This window comes from Lichenostomus cassidix, chromosome 6 (genome assembly GCF_008360975.1).
Source record: "Lichenostomus cassidix isolate B80296 chromosome 6, HeHo_3.0, whole genome shotgun sequence".
NCBI classification, from domain to species: Eukaryota; Metazoa; Chordata; class Aves; order Passeriformes; family Meliphagidae; genus Lichenostomus; species Lichenostomus cassidix.
Window position 1 is genome coordinate 11,644,475 of NC_139487.1, and position 20,519 is coordinate 11,664,993.

Below are 20,519 nucleotides of genomic sequence, written 5' to 3' on the forward strand. Positions count from 1 at the left end.
CTGGCCCCTATTAAGGTGAGCAGCATATCCTGGGTTTCCTCACAGCACACTTTCTTGTGCTGGTGGAGGGTGCTTTTTTGTGGTTACAGAAGTGACTGTAAACATGGCAGAGAGAGTAGAGAAGCTGTGACTTCTCTCTGGGGAGGGTGTGAAGAGGCTCAGGAGTGTGGGGCTTAAGCTTTCAGGAATGCTGGTAGCCCTTGCTTTTACTTCTGTGGCTTCCTTTATTCCTTACATGTGTGTGGTGTCCACCACAGAGATATTAACATCCATCTCCCAATGCCCTCCCATCCTCAAGCACTAAAGGAAAGCCTAAGATGTCTCCACCCAGCTCCCCCTAAGGAAAAGGCTCTTATGCCACCCTTGCTCTTACCTCAGCCTCTCACTGTGCTGCCCATCGTGTTTTGCTGTGCTTATGAAGTGGTAAATACTCAGTCACCCATACTGCTGCAGGATATCTAAATCAACTTTATTCACGATCACAGTTATCCAATTTTTCACAATGAGTTATTCTTGTCTTTAAACAGAACACAAAACATCTCAAAGTAAAGCAATGAAATGCAAATGACACAACACAGAGGTACATGGGAACCTACACCAGTCAAACAAAACAAAAGATCAGGATTGTTATTTTTACTGTTTTTGCTGGTTGTTTTTTTCTCCCTGGAGAGAGCCTTGTTCTCCCCCCTGCTTACAGCTGGAGGCCAGCCTGTGCAGGGGCAGGACTTAACCCCAATTTTTGAACTCAGATGCTCGGGACGCTTTCAGCTTCTGCTAACTCCTAGAGTTTGGTCCACAGTAAAACAAACACAGTTAATATATTAAAACACTTTCAATTCAAAAGGTGAAAGGGGAATTCACACCACTGCACTGGTACCCATGGATGGAATTTCTTGAAAAATAAAATATACCCCTTGGCTTTCCCTGCAGGGAGGGGGACTGGTCCCACTGTGTGGTGTGGTGAAGGCTCGGGAGGCTGCTTATTGCACGTTTCCCCACATCCACTATTTCATCAACACCTTCTTACCCCTTGGGTTCCTCCTTTTTGAAATCTTTGCACTGGAGTTTGGGTAACTACTGACAAAATCTCCCTGTGTGTGCTGATCACAGGTGGAGCTGCCTGTGGACCAGCTGTGCTCCTTGCAGGGCTGCTTTGGCTTCCCCCAGGTTGTGCCAACCAGCCTCCTCCTGCCCCTCAGTGAGGGCATCTGGGCATGGGAGCCACGAGCTCTGGAGCTGTTGACAGCTGGCCTGGGGAACAGGGCTGGGTTTGGGTTCTACATCAGAGGTATGCCAGGAAATATCAAATCCCTGTCAGCCAGAGTATCAGCATTCAAGTCAGTGCTGCCCACAGGATGGGCTGGGGGCAGCTGCAGACCCCCAGGGTAGGCTGCAGTGATGGTGGCACCTTCAGAGAAAGGCTCTACAATGTGCTCCCCAGTAAGCAGTCTCTTTTTGCATCTCCTCAAGAGACAGAGCGAGGATGTGTTTTCCAGGTGTGTTCAGGAGCAGCCTCTGCCCGTGTAGGTGGTGAAAACAACACTGTTACTCCTATCCTATCAATGGCCAAATGCTGCGGTGCAAGGAAAAGCTCAGCAGGAAGGTTGCAACTCCACAGTTGCAACATGTTGCACATGGCCAGAGAGGTGATGTGGTGGGGCAAACCTCCCTGCTGTGGCACCCCAACCCTGACCCCAACTCAGGATCCAGACAAAATCCCTCCCTGGAAGGCAGCAGGATGGCTTGGGAAGGGAGGCAGACAGTTCCTACTGCTGCCAAGCTACCCAGCCCAGGACTAAGGGCCAGCAGCCCTGGGTCAGGCCTATGGCCATGGCAGAGCAGCAGTTGTTTGGGAACCATGGGGGCCACCATTGTCCCTGCTGGGCACAGCTGGGTTCCCAGCTTGGGCAGGAGCAAAGGGGATTTGTTTAAATAAACCAAAGTAAACCAAACCCCTCAAGTTATATTTTTTTCATTCCTTACTTCCTAACACGTAAGGACAGCCGTGTCCTGCCGGTGTGGCTGTGAAGAGCTGAGTACCACCTGGCTGGTTTTGTCTTAAAGCACAGTGATAAAGTTACCAGTAAAGGTAACCCACAGACATGTGGGTTTATACATTCTTCCCTGGTGAGGTTGGGGTTTTTTCTCACAAGTGCTGTCTGGATGGTAGAGGGAGAAAGGTGAGAGTCACATCTCCCTCTCCCACAGGCCCATGGGAGCAGAGATGCTGCTGAATCCCTTGTGCTGTGTGGTGGCCACACGCAGGTTGGTGGTGGTGGGTTTGAGAGCTGCTTGTCATGCAACAGGATGGTGACAGGAGGGGCTGATGCTGCTGGGAGGGAGCAGGGCTGTTGACACTGTTGGTTGCCAAACCGACCATGAAAGCTTCTGTCAGAGAATGGCAATGGAGGAGCTGGGGACAGCCCTCAAGGGGCTGCCATGGGTCTGACCTTCTGTCTGCAGATACAGGGTGGGTTTTGCTTCACAAAGCTTGGCTTCTTTTCTGCACTGGCCTCAGCCTCTCTGCTCTGAGTGTGCTCACTGCACCTCCCTCACTGGGTCAATGCTTGCCTTGCTCCATCCTTTCTAAGGAGCCTTCTCTGGTCAGGCTGGTTGTACACAGAAACCTGTTCCTTGTTTCTCCTCTTCTGCTAAGCTGTCTCTGCATGTGGGGTGCCTCTGGAAGGAGATGTGTAGCACTCAACCTTTTACCACTTGCTGTCTCTGCTAGAGTGGAGACTCCTCTCTGCTGTGCATGGTGTAGAAAAGGGATGATTGCACCAGCTGGCTTTTTTTTGAGATAAAGTTTAAAATCCACAAGGGAGAGTAGTCCATCGCAACTTCCCTGACGCTGGAGTTCAGCCCCAGGGCTCGCTTGGGGGGTAGAAGAGCAGCATCTAAGCCTGTCTCAGCTGTTGTCCATGGAAGAGGAGGTCAGGTGGTGCTGGGTGATGTTTTTTGAATCTCCTGGGTGATTAATAAAGACCAAGACCTGTGTGTTGTTTCAGCCTCCTCCCCACCTGCCCAGTCCCCACCACAGCATCTGCTGCTGCTCTAAGTGCTGCGGTATGTTTTGATGATATCTTTGATGGCCCGTCTGCAAATGGGGCAGCAGGCATTGGCCATCTTCTTGAGCTTCAGCCCACATGAATAGCAGAGACACATGTGTCCACAGGAGTAAATGACTGTGTCTACCATGTTCTCATAGCAGATGGTGCATTCATCCCCCCAGGGCCCTGAGACGGACGGGGAGATGGGTGACTCAGGCAAGCTGCTTGGAGAGTTGGGAGCTGTGCCTGAAACATAAAAAAACATGGTCATTCCTGTTGCTTCCTGACGTCCCAAGGTAATTTCTGCCCTGCAATTACAGAGGGAGGAACCATGCCCTAGCAGAAATAGATGCTCCAGGACCAGGGTTCCTTCCTGTGACCTGCTGTACCACCCACTGGGTCCTGGTTCACACACCAACGTTCAAAGCAGCAGGAAGGCAACATCTGCTGGGGTCTGCTGCCCATGTAGAGCAAACCAAGAGACAACTGTTCCCATGCAACAAGGATTTGGTAAGTTGTATATCCCACCATCAATGCCTTGGGATCATGCAGGTGTCTGGAGTTTTGAAAGTGCTGCAGAACAGCCTGTCCTTTTTTTACTGCATGTGCATTTATCTAAATATCACTGTTAGAAATAGCACTACTGCATTTAACTGAAGGTGTGTGGAGGGAGAAGAGGAAGGTGGAGGCAGACCCTTAGCTCCAGTCCAAGCTAGCATGAGACATGTCTCTGCCACACAGCTCTCCACAAGGATCTCTGCGTCACAGGGCCACGCAGGCAGCAGAAAATCCACTGCTTCCCTTGGGACCTCTCCCGATGAAAAGGGTTAGAGAAATATTGCTGTCTAGGCATCCTAGTGGCTTCCACATAAAAAAGACTGAAAATAGCCTTTGCAGAGGCTCTCTCTTCCTCCCCGGGGGAGCTGATGGGACAATAATAATCTGTTGATTATTGTGGTTTTAGAGCCCTTCTGGGAGACGAGTGTGAGACTATGAAGGGAAGAAAAGGAATGGCAGCAGGGGATCCCACCACTCTTACCACTGATAGAGCTGCAGAGGGGGCCAGAGCCACACGTAGACAATAAGGGACCAGAGACGCCACTGCAGAGGACGGTGGGGGAATTGGGTGCTGATGTGGGTGAGCTCGGTGTCGACAATCCCAGCCGCTCTGCTAATATGGTGGAACCTGTGCAGTGAGAAAAGAAAATTACGGTTACTTTTAAAAATTGGGGCTGACAAGGCACTGGGGATACAGGGCGGGGCTTGCAGCTCTTAGGATTTGTCTCATCAGCATGAAATCTAGGGAGGAGATAAAAGAATCCTCCTACGCCTTTTTTTAATGCTCGTAGCTGGTTCTGAAGAGACATTGAACTCCCACAACCCCTGAAATTTGCTGGAGTTCCCTGAGCCATCATAACGCTTTGTTTCTGCCCTTAAATGTTTCTCAAGTCATTTAGTGCAGTTACTTCCCGTGTGGTTTCATGCTAATTTGTGTCCCCAGCACTAGAGCTAGCCGTGGGTTTGTAGCAGTAGAGGGCACAGCCTGCACAAGGGTGGGCTGAACTCCAGCACAAGAACACATCACCTTGTCAGAGCACTCTTTGCTAACCTAGTGCAAAACTGCACCACTCCAGGCTTCAATAAATTCACGCAAAGTCACTCAACGACTTTCCAGGAACAAACATGAGGGTCTGACAATCAGGAAAACTTAGCTATGCTCACTGCTCTGCCTCTTTCTAGGGTGGCTTCTGTCAGAGGTAGGGATAAGTCACCAAAATGCATTTTGCTCTGGGATGAACAAGGACACCTCTCTTCTCATTCAGGAATGTTTTCTCCACTTCCTTTATGTCTGCATGTGATGGCTCAGGAGTGCAAAGCCTCTTCAAGTTCTTCTAGATGTCCCCAGCTCCATTACTCTGTGCTCTCACTTCCCACCATCAGCTCCATGTCAGTGTGCTGTCTCCCAGAAAAGCCAACTCTGTCCCACAGCCTGTCTGGCTCCCTCCCTCCATCTCAGCTCAGCTCAGCCTTCTTCTGCTGTTATAACAACAAATATCTTAAAGCCACTTCCAGAATGGGAATAAAAAAATTGGAATGCGTAAAACTCTACCTGCTGCAAAGGTTTTGTAGAGGACATTCATTGCTGCCAATGCAGCCTGGTGTTCACTAAGCCAGTGGTGAGACAGCAGCACAGACATGCATGAACTGAGGGGATGGTTTCCTGGTGGTAAGAACCAGCTTGCCTAAGGTTTTAAAGTTTCTAGCTCCCCAGCTGAGGAGAAAACTAGGATAAGTCCAAATCAGAGCTAAAATGCTAAGACTTCTTAATGTTACCATATAAGGAGCCAGAGACACAGAGCGTTTGGATCCACAGTGTCCTCAATGAGTTGGAGGCTATTCCCCAGAGAAAAAGCAGCAGTGGGAGGTCAGGAAAACCCCATGAGCCAGAAAGGTCCTTCAGTTCCTATTTGCAGGGAGGCTACTGAGCCAAAGAGGACCAAACCTGGGAGACAGGGACTGCAAGTGCCAGCTGGGAATTGTGCAAAACAGCACAGGTTCTCTTGTCCTTTTCAGCAGTGAAAGTGGAACACAGGAACTGAGGAGAGGTCATGTTTAAATCAAAATCTGTTTCAAGGACTGTGTATCAGAGAAGCAATTAGCCCCAGCCTGCAGTCCCTCAGTTTCACCCCTCTCCAAAAAAAAGGAGCACTTTGCTTCCAGGCACAAGATGATGTTAAATTAGATTCTGTAAAGGGCTTTGGAGCTCTCACACTTGAGATACTGTAGAGAGGTACCTCCTGGAGTTTGGCTCAGTAAATATGCAAAGAGAAGGATGCAGCCTCTACTGACAGCCACTAGCAAGAGCCCATCCCCTCTAGTCTGACAGATGACCGAAGCAGAAAACTTGCCCTGTGGTAACACACACTGAACACAGGCCCAGCAGGGGCACAGGGTTCAGCTCGTTCACTGCACACACTAATATGAACACCGAGCAGCTGAATGAGTTTTTTAAGCCTTCCCTCTCCTCCCTACAGCCTGGAGACATTTCTTCCACTCGGCTGACACACAGCACACTGCATTGCTAACACCAACCTGGTCATTTCATTAAAGGCAAAATAAAGACTGTTAGGAGCATTTCTCTTCCTGGACTAATAGGAGAATTTGGAGGTGCCCCAATTATCACAGTGTATGAGCTGATGAAGCATGCTGGCAGCAGGACAAATGGCCTTTCCACAGTGCAGGGAGAGCTCAGCAGTGTAGGAACCATGGTTTTCTCTGGTTGTAGCTGGTCTGAGTCCCAAAATGGCCTTACCCAAGGGCCAGTAGACACCTTGCCAATTCTTCCTCCTAATACAAGGCGCAGCTCTTGACTTTTCTCCAGCATAAGTATATAGAGCTTTGTTTAAAACCATCTGAGTTCCCTACCAGACAAGACACATTTCTCCCTTGGTGACGGAATAATCAACATAAGACACGTTACTCATGCTTTAATATATTGCTGGATGGTGTGCAGATACCATGACAAGGAGCATGGAATGAGATCATGAGCAGAGTGGAATGAGTGTGGCCAGCCTGGCTTAACTAAAACCAGATACATGTGCTCAAGGCCAAACATGCTCATTGTGTGCACAGAGTTCCCACCAAGAGCCAGTTTTCAAACCATGACTTAAAAAACTAAATAATTCTAAGTAAATCAACTTAAACATTCTTTCTCTCTCTAAAGCCCCCAGATCAATTGTCTCTGCTGCTAACCTGTCTCATACTTGATCTCAAACATGCTGAACACACTGGAATCACCCTTAAATAGGTCTTGAATCAATTCCATTTGCTGTTTTATCTCTACAAAGTCCAATTATTAGCAAAGACCAATGCAGATTGATGCTTTCTCTACATTTCTGTCATTGCACTGGGAGAGGTGCAAATAAATGAACCTCTGTGTCCACCAACCAAAGGAAAGAGAGTTATGTTTTCAGAAGAGAGCTGTACCATAGAATGCACAGACAACATCATGCCAGGAAAGGCTGCTAGTATGCTAAAGGTTTGTAATTCAAAACGGTGTGCCAAACTGGAAATAGGATCAGAAATAAATGGTATGGTGTTCAGTGTGATCAAATGCAAAATGCAGCACTTAAACAGAGATAATCAGCTACCCAAACACAGGACAGGGAATTAGTCCATTCGATTTGAAATACAGACATCCTACAGAAAAAGGCCTGGAAATTGCTGGAGGTCACCAGATGATCATAAACCAACAATACCATCCTGTTACAAAAAGGCTGAGCCAAGCCAGGGTCATGTGAGGCTGGTTAAGGACTGGAGCAAGAGCCTGGGGATGCTGTGGTATCTTTGTCCCTGGAAATACTCAAAACTCAATGGGACAAAGGCTTGTGCTGCCTTGGAAGTTAGCCCTGCTTTGAGCAGAAGGTTGGATTAGATAATTCCATGGGGTCCCCTCTGACCTAAAATATTGTATGATTCTATGATTTTTATATGGCAAGATTTTTCACAGGCTGCTGGAAGGAGTAAAGAAACAATCTGATCTTCATGAATGCTCTGCATAAGACAAGAAATCATGGGTTCAGACTCCTAAGGTGCTATGGTCAGACATTAAGTAGATAGTGAAGCACTGTAAAGCAATCAGATTCCCCAGAGAAACTATGGCATCTCCATCATCAGAGGTCTTTCAGGACAGGAAGGTGAAGTAAGTTGTCTCTTGGGATCTAATACAGCATTTACAACTTTTATGAGAGTAGCTATCTGGATCCATAATTCCCTTTTATAAAACATCCTGTGACCAAAATACAGCAGCTGTGGCTGTCAGAGATGCTTTTGATTCTCTGTGCCTATTGTGGTGAGCAGGGTGGTTTCCCAGAACATTGCAATCCACTCTCCAGGGTATCTCCTGAGGCTGTCCCAGCTTTCAAGCATCTCTCCTAATGGCAGCTGTCTGGGGAGAGTTGTACTGCTGGAGGACTTATGATGGTAAGAAGACCAGACACAGTCAATGCTCCCTAAAAATACAGAATGTTTTCAATTAACTCTCTCCCTTAATTAGTTTTAAAAATATTATTTCTACACACATTTCTGTAGCGATAATGCATAACCAGTTGGTCTGCACTCCAGAATCATCCCTTTTTCCCCCTTTGAACCCACCCCACTTAAACTTTGTTTTTCCTGGCTTACAGGATGCAGTCAGTAAATATCCACTACTGTCCAACTCACAGTTCACATACTTTTATGATCCTCAACTTTATGGGCTTTCTTTACCTATAATAATCTTGAGGACTATTCCAGAAGCTTAACTAAACATTCTACCTAAAAGACAAAGTATGGGAACCTCCTGTCACAGTTTCTAAGGAAGATAAAAAGTCTTATGCAACACAGTAACTTGCCCATATGCTGAATTTCATGTGCAGCACATTGACAGCCCCTTCTCTTTTGTAACACATTTGCTGCATAAATAGGACAGATAATAAAGATCAGGTAACTATCAATAGTAATCACAGATTTTCAATGTTGTTCCATCCATCCACAAGCTCCAGAGCTTCCAGCACACAGTGGAAAAGGTTAGTACAGCTGCTGAAGTCTGGCTGCAGCAAATCAACTGGCAAATTTAAGGGAGCTCAAGAGATCTCTGCACTTCTCATGCATTTCATCCAGAGAGAGGTACCTGTGTACTGAGCACTGACAGTTGTAGTCACTTAGATGCCTTTCAAAACTCTCAAAATGATTTTGTTAGGAGACAGATCTTTTAAGCATAACAGCTAAAATTCTAACCATATCTCAAAAACTGTTCAATACCCTTTTAGCACATTTAACACTCTCAGTGTATCAGGGCCATAGATTTTGTTATCTAAACATCATCCAGGTTCTTTCAAAAATCTGGCACAGCTGTGGGTGTTGAGCTCATGTGAACATCTCTCTGAGGAGGTCTGTCCCTTAACACATGAGCTGGATACAAGATACTGGATACCAGAGCATCCAGATTAATTTCAGATTTTCTTGCTTCCAGCCAAGGCTGCAGGAGAGCTATTTCCCCAAGGGCCACTCAGGTCTTGCCCAACAGGGACTTCTGAATCCATCATGCTAAAACAAAAGAACAAAGCACCTGTTGCTGCCTGGTTACATGGTAGTTAAAGATCAACTGTAATGTTAGGGAAGGATGTGAGCATATCCATCATTTCTGAATGCTGTAAAATACATGTATTTACACATCCATTTGTTGTGTTCCCACAGTGATGGGAACAATACTGCACTGGCCAGAAACCAGAGCTTCCTTCCCCTTGGGCTCAATGTTTTTTTGGCCAGCCATTCTCTCAGAGCCCAGCCTCTGAGCTGCACCTCATCTCTGACTCTCAGGTACATCACTACCTGGTGACCTACACCAGTTGGTGATCCATGGGCGTTTTTGCATTCAAGTATTTCCTGAAGGACTTAAAAACTGTTCTGAATAAAACAATAATACATTTTGTCCTTTACAGGCCCATGAAAACATAAGGGATTTTGCATTATGCTACAGAAATGTCCGGAAATAGGTCAAAAAGCAGCCTGGTAGATTTTGCATGCAAAAGCATAAGGTCTGTGTTTGCAGATGGGCGTCAGACAACCACTGTTTGAGGATGTAAAAATTAGATCCAAACCACATGGAGAACAACAGCTCAGACTTTCATGAGGAACAGAAAAGAAGTGTACTTTATGGCTTTACTGGAGCCTTGCTGTCTGCTGTGTCCAGAAGGGCAGCAGGGCATCAGCACATCTATTACCCTCCTGCAGTCACAGGCACACTCCAGCTAAGCAGAGGAAACATGAAAGCTCCAGGCACCACAGACGTTTTTGATTCAGAAGCTCTCACAGCCCAAACCCAGTGTGCTCCCTGGAAGCAAAGAGCCCATGGCAAACTTACAGGGTGTGTTTCTTGACTTCATGGTTGAAGGTCAGTGGTCACTCAGCACTTACATCCTGCAAAATCCTGAGGGCATGGACATCATGCAGTGAAGGTCTGGCTGAACAGAAGTGAAAGAGTCATAGAGTTGGAGCTCTACCTTGCAACCTGAGAAATACTAGAGCAACAAAGCACCAGACAGATGCTTACATCAAGAAGAGTTGAAAAAAGAAGCCTGGATTAAGATGAAACCACAAAAAATGAGAGTTGGAGCTTTCATCTTGTTTAAGAAAAACAAATCAAGGGTATTTGGGAGACCACAGCAAAGATAGTTCTGTGAGCAAAAGGAAAATTGCTGCCTAACCCAGCACCTCTGAGCTCTGTGTTTTTCCAGGAGCAACAGGTATAAATAGAGTGATAGATGCATACAGGAAACAAATATTTTCACTTTTCTTGGCCAGCACTCTCTGGATTTCCATGGGCGCTGCTGGATGCAAAGGGATCTAACAAAGAAGCAAAGAAAGAGTTTAGTCTGCTATGTGACTCGCACAGTAGCCAGAATAACTAACTCATGCCGTGTTAGTTCAAAGAAGGGCAGATTTTATCTGTCCTGACAGAGAAGTTGCAAGGCAAAGAGGCTGGTAAATGATCCCATATCCTGTATACTTACTGTAGGCAGGCAAAGGTGTTATAAGAGATCCATACCTCACTTACTATGAACCTCTCACTGCAGGCTGTGATTGTTTATTATATTAATAATAGTTCCTGATCTTGTCAAGGTGAGTGTGCAGAGGACAAGCCATTTGGGAGCCCTGTGGCTGTTGCTGGAGGAGGTGTGTTTGCTTTACCCAGTCCTTACCCAGATACCAGCTCATCCCTTGGAACACAGGCTGATGTCACTGGCCACCTGTGGCAAGTGCAGGTTAATGATGTGCCATGTGTGATGAGATCTCCAGTGTGTGGCACAGAGCTGCCCTGAGCAGGTATTAACATGGCATTGCTGGCACTCACCACAGGGAAGTCGAGCATTTGACTGCATCCACCTCTCCAGCTTTCCAAGGCCCAGGTTATAGCTTGTCCTCCCTTACACAGAAGCGTCTATTTGTGCTATCTCTCCTTTGAAACAATGATATAAAGCAGGAGGGGAATGGAGAACCCTGTGCAGTGCTAAAATGAAGCCCAGCAGTTAAGGATGCTGTATTGCTCTTTGCAGCTATTTCAACTTACCATCACTAATGTGTACTTCACTGGGAATGAAAGCAAAACCATACATGATAGGAGTGTTTATGATGAGAAATCAATTAGAACAAGTGGATTGCCTTCCAAGAGACACAGAATTCCATCCCCTAGTCTCTAACACCATAAAATACCCTGTAGGAACTCCAGGCTCTTAAATCCCAATCACCTTAAATTAGGCCATTTTCCATACAAACAAAAACACCAACAAGGATGGAAGACAGAACTCAGGGGCATATCTAACTGAAAGTCTGTTAAATTATGTGCATTTCTGTGCAACAATGTTTAGGCATTTATCAGGCTTCTCTTATGCTGTGTTTAACTGAACAATTTCCGGATCACTGGAATAAACCAAGGTGGAGAAGGATCAAAGTTCCAAATGGGTAATGTACTGGCTACTTCTGAGATCAGAGATAAGGGGGTATGATTTGCTACTGCAAAGAACTGTCTTCTCTCAAACAGGAAAGGCTTATGAACTCAGAGCTGGAAAACCAAGATCCTGGATGCTCCCTGCCTGTGTAAGATACCTTTCTACAAACTTACCTACAGTCTGTGCTATGGGCAGTGTGCATAACAAGTGCACACACCAGTTACTATTCAAACATTTTGTGTGCTCACTGCAGTAATTGCACGTGCAAAGTATTTAGCTGCACCCAGAGAGGAGAAGCTTTTTGGAAGGGACAGAATCTCTGCCATGGGATGTGGAGTCCTGTGACAGTCAAGGAGCAACCATAGGCTAAGAAACTTGTTTTCATAGGAATGGACAAAAGCCTGGAAAGATGAGGTAAGATGGGATCATCTCCCAAGGAGTCCTACAGATTTTTGGGAGGATCAGGCCAGACAAGTGCCACAGCAGAGACAAGAGGAAAGAGGAGAAATTGTCCCTTGGGGATAACTGGATATGGTACTTGCTGGAACTGTAAGCAAGGTAAGTGAGGAATTCTGGGACACAGAGGAAAAATACTGTTCAGAAAGGAGAGGGAAGTCTCCAATGGCCTGTGAATCATTAGTGTTCTGTGGTGAGCTGGTCACTCACCTCAGATGGAGGGACAGTCGAGGAAAACCAGACAAGGCAGCATGATGAACATCACAGGAGGAGACAAAGTAATTCCCCCTGGTAAACAATTTCTCTCTGACACCAAAGCAAGACACTACTCTGTTCATCCATGAAGTTTCAAGTCTTTCCAGTCATCTTCTTAGGAAAAGGGCTGTTTCAACATGGACAGCACTATCAGGGCTGTTAAGCTTGACCACCAATAAGAGTCATAATGGGCACAGCTCTGAGAAAAACTGCCTATAACTGGGACTGACTGCAGCTGGCAGTCCTTCAGACTGGCACTGAGGCCACTTCAGATCAAATTTCACTGTTGATTTAAAGAGCTCTTTGCCAGCAAATCGTGTCCCACAGTACTCTGCTGAACTAATTTCCAATTTGGTCCATTGCCCATTGCTGTTGTCAGAAATCCCGAGGAACTGAGGACACAGAGTTGTTTTTTCTGCAAGTCCCATGTCAGGTCTTTCTTCTTCACCCTCTCAGTTTTGAGCACATTGTCCAATTTCAAGAAAGTCTGAAAAGAATGCAAACCTTAGCAACAATTGATATCTAAATATTTTTCAATGGGCAGCTAAGTAGGAGCCCCAGCTCATGTCCATGGTACAGGAGGTGGGAAGGAATCCCACATACTGCGTTTATCCAGCATGGATGTGAGTTCAGACTTACCCACACCAAATGTTGGCTCTTGGGTTGTTTTCTTCAGGCCTAGGGCTGGCTCTTGGCCAGCATTAGGAGCCATCCAAAGAGCTGCTATATTGTGCAGCTGTTCTGGTGGGGCTGGAGTTATTGAAGTGCATGGAAAGAAAGGATACAGATAAGTTGGCAACTCGGCTTCTTTAGTGTGACTGTTGATGGAACATGTTATTTCATTGCTCAAGAGAAAGCTTCAGTATTGTTGGAAAGGATGAAATTCGCAAGGGAAACCACAAAAAAAATACAAAAAAACCAAGAAGGAGATGAAGGAAGATGTTTTACATGCTGGTGATCCAGCTCTGAGACAAAAGAAAATGAAAGAATATCCCCAACCATTTGGATCGTCAAACACTAAATATATAAACCTATTGCTGTGATAGCTTCTCCAGACATGAGTCATACATTTTGAAACCTTATGGGGTCAATCAATTTAACTTCATAAATGAATTACACCACCAAAACCTGACCAAAACCAGACCATTGTATCCAGACTGGCTCATTTCAACCTTTCAGAGCTGTCAATAAAACTGTGTGTGAGCTGAAATGCTTACCAGCAAAAGCTGAGAGCAGTAAATCAAATTTAATAGGCTGGTTTTGTTGACTATACAGGAATGATGCTTGAAAAAAACCAACCCAAGCCCAAACTAATGAAATTCCTAAAGGATACACAAAGACTGTTTTATTTCTACATGCCTAATGATCTGGGTTTATGTTTCGTTGTTTTTATGTGCATAATCCCCAGAATTTCTAAATTAAGACCAGCACTTAACATATAAAATATTTAGAAGGGCTTCCATGACAAAGAAGATCTATTGCCTCCCTCAATAGCTGATTCCCATAGTTAATTACTCTCCTTTATGTTTAATTTAAATTTGTGTCCCTTCAATTCCCAGCAACTTGATATTTTTTATGCTATCATCTCCTACATTAAAGTGCACTCCTCTTTCGTTTATCTTTCCTCCATGTGGTCAAGTTGCCTTTTAAACTTTTCTTTGAAACAAATTGACATTCTTCTGCCTCCCCTACAGACGACTGTGGCCTCTCACTGCATTATAGTGGGGCTTGGTTTTAATTTATTTTACTTTTGCTGGGATGGCATGAAGAATAACAGTGTTTCCAACATCATCTTTATTTTCGGCTGTTTTATTTCTCCTACAGCAAATATATTGCCAGTATATGATGCCAAATTGATAAGAGGAAAACAGAAGTCAGAATTCTTTACTATCCAGCTAACCCCACACTGCCCTCCTCTCCTACAGAGTCCTGTAAGATCACCAGCCTGGGTAGAGATGGTCTCCCCTGATATTAGGAAATAAATGTTGTATCCCCAGCACTGTGGACTAACTGCAGTCAGCAAATGTCAGCTTCTATGGCAACATCACCAGCCAGCAGCACCTGAGCTTGCTTCTGCTCTGCATCAGGACCAAATCAGGATCAAATTCTCCAGGCATGAAAAACAGCATCCAGTGATCAATGCCTAGAGTCATCTTGTTCTCTGAGTCAAAAATAAACTTCCTCTAGGTGCAAGAGTGGCTGTCCATTCTCCAAACAAAACTAAAAAGCTGGAGAAGAATCAAAGCCAACCACCTTAATTTCATTTTATAGTCAGCTGTGGTGCTGAGGTTCCCTTAACACTGTATAATATCGCTTTGGTTAATCTCATAATGGTGTGCCCCAGAAATAGAATGACATCTGCTATTTAGGATAGGTTTGGTACAATTATGCCTTTTGCAGTATTTGTGTCTCACTTCTTTCAAGGATATATAACTTCACTTTTTCTATTAAAACTAGAAAAATATGACTGTAAATGTCTCCTGCTGTGATATAAAACTCAAACTACAAAAGACATATCTCACAAAATTACCCTTGTTTGCATTCTGAAGACGGAGCTTGTCATTAGAAAAATGAACACTTTACATTCTTCTTACATTTTCTAATATTATAATGACAGATATTATGGCAAGCACCATAATCTGTTCCACTGCAGTGCAAACAGTGCACATAACTCCCCTAATAAAATTGCAATAGTTAGAGATGGGAGTTCATTATTTTCTTTGCCTTCTGTCAGGATATTGTTGATCTGTGTAATTACTGCTGTTGCAGAGGAGCAGTTGGGACAGCATCAGTGCTTTTCTCTGGGCACTTGTATTACACTGATATTGTATTTATACTGGGAATGTACTGCTGCCAGCATTGTTATACTGGAAATATGGGTATGAAAAGCTATTATTAAAGGTATTAAAATCTGTATTCTAATATCTCTTTAAAAATTACAGGCAAGCTCCAATTTCGTAGCATTTAACATGGAGATAGCAGCTTGCTGCCCAAGCCAATGTGGATAAAGCTGTACACTCAGCAGGGTCCTTCCCTTTCCTGGAGAGGGGCAAGGTCAGCAAATCCAGTTCTTTTCACTTACATCTCACTTAAGTACAACAGCCCATTTTCAGGTTCTTTTCCGGTGGCCAAGGCCAGTAAAGTCTGTTATGTGGTCACAAACACATGCAGTGAGGGGTTTTCCAACTCTGCACATTTCATTTCATTTCATTTCATGCACCCAAATGTAGATTTATCTAAAACATGCACTGGGGCTATACTGGTTTGGGCTGAACTTGTGATCAGCCAGGGAGGACATACACAGGGCATGCACAGCAGGAGGTTTGCCCAGGACACAGGAGGTCTGTGCTCATGTCTGTGCTCTGCTGAATTCAGTATGAGGATGTGATTCTGTCCCTCTGGGGAGACACATCCTTGCTGCCCTGTTTCAGAGCTCATTGCAAACAGGCTGTTTGCTCTGTGCCAAACTGCCTGAATTAGTGATCTCATATGAAAGGAAGCACTGGTCGATGATTTAGTTTTACCAACAGCTCAATGACCTAAGTATATTTTCCTTCTAACATACACAGGAGCGTTTAATCTCCTGCTTTACAGGGCTCTGTTTGACTTCACCTATCATTATCACAGTGACATGTTGGTGGAGAGCAGAGCTAACCATGGATTATGTACAGTACCCACAACAAATGTAATCAGGCTGAATTAGCAGGGATTGAGTCTCAGGCTCCTGGAAATAAATTGCAGTATTACATTTGTCATCTGTGAGCCTTTAACAGCCACAAAACACTCACAGCATAGGCCTGTGGTCAACTTCAAACAAATTATAGAAGGCATTTCATGCTGTGATTAGGGTGAACTGGACCTTGCAGACAGATGTGTGTGTGTTCACTACAATTTATCTTTAAAGACTGTCTATAAATCCTAAAAAAATGAGGTGTTGGTTGGCTTTTGAGTTTAATGGGGAGGGAGGTTGTTGGGTTTTTTTTTTCACTGCTAGGTATGAGGAAGATTTGAAGCAAAATGGAATACAAGTATACTTAAAGTTATATAACAGTATAGACAGAAAGGATAATTTTAAAATCATCTCCATTCAGAGGGGTACCAGGAATTAGATCATGTTGTCATCATTCACTGTCTGACATTGACACCAGCAGAGCCATGATATGGTGCAAATTCATGATCAGACACATCCTATGCTTGGTCTAATATGCACACACGGAAAAGTAAATTTGATCCTGAGAAAATGTTATTTCAAAGCTTTTCCCTCCACACCTTCGAAACATGTCTTGCAGCATTTCAATGAAGTACATCAGCTAACAGAGTTGAAAAAACAGCAAAAAATACCAAGAGGCCAGCTCTTCAGAGGTCTATCAACCTGTGTGAGCTTCACTGTCTTAAATAGGGCTGGAGGACAAGAAAACCCTTCTTCTGAGATGGTCGGTGCCATGCTCTGTGCACCACTGGGTTTCCTCTCACACACAAGCCTGGGAAAAGCAAGGGCACCACTCTTTTGGGAGTCCATCATCCCAGATATCTAACACACAGAACAGGGCATCAGATCGGTTTTTTCCTGCTGGCCATGCCTTACATTAGCTCCACCCAAAGCACCTCTCCTCCACCTTCCTTGTTTCTTCTAGGTCAATGATGACTCATCTGTACTTAATTCATTGTCTGAGGCTTAATTCATTGTCTGAAAAGAGCTTTGAGACCATCACATGAAGGGTGTTACAGAAATGCAAGGAGGTTAAGTCTTGTAACTCACACCCATATGCTGTGTATGTGCCTTCATATATGTTTTACTTTTCACAAAAACAAAATTTGTACCTCATCCTAGAGCAGGGAGGGAGCCATTCACTCCCTCTCCCATGATGTATCTCCCCCCCCCTTTGCTTTCTTGTGCACAGGGTTTGGAAAAAGGGGATCCAACATACCCAGCAACCGAATCTGCATGATGGCGCCGTGCAAAACGAAGAACATCCAGAGGGGCTGGGAACAGTCCGCGCACACCTGCATGCCAATGCCGGCACCATTGTGACTCAGGTGCAGCTCCCCGTCTGAATTCACCATAAATCCCAGGATGTCTCCGCTCTGGAGAGGCACCACCACTCGGCAGATGGCCCAGAACTCCTTTCGGTCGACCAGGGATTCGGGGTTATAGGGGAGGTCACTGGGGCGCAGGGTGCCGGGGTCACAGGATGTCACCCCGTAGGACAGCGTCCCTGTGCGCACCGCGTTGGACTTGTTGATTTTGACAAAAATGGTTTCGTTGATCCGCAGGGGTCTGCTGGTGAAAACCAAAGTCCTCTCCTCCCGGGCGTGCTCCAGGCGGGCCACGGTTTGGTCATCGAGGATTTTGACGTGGGGTCCCCGGAGGTGGTGGAAGCGGAGGTCGCTCTCCAGCTGGGAGGGCAGGAGGTGGGAGTGCTGGGAGTTGAGGGAGTTCTGCGGGATGGGGCAGGTGGTGGCCGTGACGTGGAAGGTGTCCTCCTGCAGGTTGAGGTCACACAGGCTGACCGAGAGCCGCGTGTCCTCGGTGTCGCGCCGCAGCGAGGGCCGGCGGATGGCCGTGAAGGAGCGCGGCCGCAGGCAGTCGGGAGGGATGATTTCACTGTCTGTGGGCAGAAAGAACATAAAAATGGGGTCACTTTTGGAGAAATAGAAATGTCCAGGAGCTTGAAAAAATATGGGTTTGCTTGGTATGTTTAAAAGGGAAAATCAGAGACCTGCTACCGTTATTAAATTTCCCCCTTTGAAATATGGGAGCAGAGTATCATAAAATGTATTTGCAATCAATTGCTGTTCTTGTGTTTTCCCCACCAGCAACATTTCCAGCTTCTGAGCAGGCAGACTCAAAATCGATGGCAAGAATTGCCCAAGGGAGGCTCTCCTTGGAGAGGGAAAGCAGGGGATAAATATCTGAAATACACCCTGAACACACCAATCAATATCTGTACAGGCTCCAAGTCTTCATGCCCTCTTTATTGTCCACAGTAATTCTCATAGGCTCATGACATAAATATCTAACTACACATTTTTTTAATTTAAAAGAAACTGCTATGTTCAGTTCTAGATTATTATTCACCATTTGAAATTTAATTAATATTCCTGTCTATAACTAATAATTAGTGTTCTGGTGCTCACTGCAGAGCAGTAAAGATATGAATTTTACACTGCAGAACTTGGGAATATGCCAGTGGTTTTAGAAATACAATACAATCATTTATTATTTCCAAGCCAAATAATTAAAATTCAAATCCACAGATATACAAATAAGAAAGATGGCACTCAAGACATTCAAATCCACCAGTGGAAACAAAATTGCATCTTATCCTCTTTGTTAGTATCACCTGCTACTTCAAGAACTAATCAATTTATTTTATTCTTTTTCTGAGGAACATAATCCCCTGTTTTTAATGCCAAAATTACTTATATTTATACACATGCTTAGCTGTGCTATTGTCTTAGAAATTTTAAAGAACGATACACTGAGAAAAAAACCTTCATTAAAAAAATTATAAAGAAAGCTGAGATAATGCAAAGATTTATTTTTATGTCCAACTTTCTGAACTCTGAGAAGCCTGTAGCACAAGGAGAATATTCACTGTGTGAAAACTGAGTATGTGGGAAACTCCTGGGGTGGTGTAGGAAGCTGTGACCCACATGGACTGAAGGCTGTTGTGGCTTTGAGCTCAGGTCCAAGGAGTAGGAGGTGACACCACCCCAAACAGCACAAAGCAACACAGCAGAGCCCAGCGTGGGATGTGCTGCAAACACTGGTTTGCACAAGGTGGAGCAAGAAGAAGAGGCAGATTTGTCCCTAAATCACATGCTAGGCTCTTGCAATGGACACCTCTTCCAGCCACATATCCTTGGGATTTTCTTTATGGCCACAAAAGAACAGCACATCAGGTTATCTGAGGATTTTCGCAGTGGGGTGTACTCTCTCCCAGTACACCAGAGTAGTAGCTCTGTAGTGGTGTGCCAAGGAATAATGCCAGCTACTGAGTAACCAACATCTCCTGCAATATCTGAGGTCTGACTAACAGCCTTTCCTGTCCTCCTCTTCTGGGAGCTTTGACAAGAGCACACCCACACAAGGTTTGGCTTCAGTGGAGCTCTTTGCTTTGCTTAAACTGGATTATTCCAGGCTCCTCTTTAAATAAACTGCTATTACAAGGGAAGCAGAGTCTCAAAATAAAAATGGGCTTTGTTTCTCATATTTGATTTTCTGCATACTGATATTTCAGCCTCTCTTCCCAGAAGTTAATTGAAGAAAAGGAAAAATAAATAAAATCAGAAATTACCCCAAGTAATCTAGAAGTGGGTCGCATTAATGCTTTGAAATATATAGGCTAGCATTTGCATTCCAAGTGCTCCTGCTGGATAGAATTGAATTTATTTTACTATCCTTTAGCTGGAAACCTACATAGGAGAACAAATTAATAGTGGCAGCTGACAACGATCCTTTTGTGTAGGTGAATGGATAGAGACCTCTCTGAATAGGAACAGAAGGTCCTCTCTATTTTATTCCCTGTAACTATGCATGTGCAGCCTGGCTGACAACTGTGATGTGTGGGTAGCTTGCAGCCAGGGTTTTGAAACAGCTTGTTTTCCACCAGGATGCTTGCATTTCCCTTTGGCTGCTGGACAGAATATCTTTTTCCATCTGAAAAGAGGTTAAGAGAGATGGAGTTCTGCAGACAAGACACATGGCAGTGATAGCAAACCAGGGTCGTATATCCAACTGTTTTACTTAAATTCCTCAGTAGCTCAGATGCATGGCCACTTAAGGATTAAGATGTCTCACACATATAGAAGTGACTGTGAGACTTAGTTCATTAATGTTTGCAAACACCCATGGAAGAAAGGATTGCAGTTTACTGGCTTCTGAAGAGTGTTTGTGAAAATTTAGAGATGAGTCTCTAAGAGATGCTGGCCTGCATCACAAAATATCCAGCCAAAGGGAAAAAAAATCCCATTGAATATAAATCAAAACAAAAATGGGATCCATCTTTTGGGGTAATAGGTAGGTTGGAAGAAATGTGGAATGCCATTTACCCAGAATAACTGATAATGGCCAAGAGCTAAGAAAGAACAATTCTGATGAAATGTGGAATAAATGAGGTGACTTTGACCACTTTCTTTCAGCAGAAGATGCCCAGGAATTAGTTGTTTTCTTCCTCTAAAGCGTCAGTTCTCATTTTTTAAACACAGACCAAACTATTCACACTAAATACAGACAAAGCTCTTCATGCTGGAGTAGCCCATAGCA

The 20,519-nt window shown here is 44.7% G+C and overlaps 1 protein-coding gene across 3 annotated transcripts in view; it reads right to left on the reverse strand.

Annotated features, from left to right (window-relative positions):
* Nucleotides 1-448: 448 nt before the first annotated feature.
* NEURL1 (neuralized E3 ubiquitin protein ligase 1) overlaps nt 449-20,519 on the reverse strand; it is an 86,106-nt gene continuing 66,035 nt past the window's right edge. For all 3 annotated transcript variants that reach the window (XM_085064912.1, XM_085064911.1, XM_085064910.1), the window contains exons 4-6: nt 17,179-17,859; nt 4,090-4,236; nt 449-3,296 (exon numbers count right to left, since the gene is read on the reverse strand). In XM_085064912.1, coding sequence (XP_084921038.1) covers nt 3,055-3,296; nt 4,090-4,236; nt 17,179-17,859 — 1,070 coding nt within the window. In that variant the 3' untranslated portion in view covers nt 449-3,054. The remainder of the gene's footprint in view (nt 3,297-4,089; nt 4,237-17,178; nt 17,860-20,519) is intronic.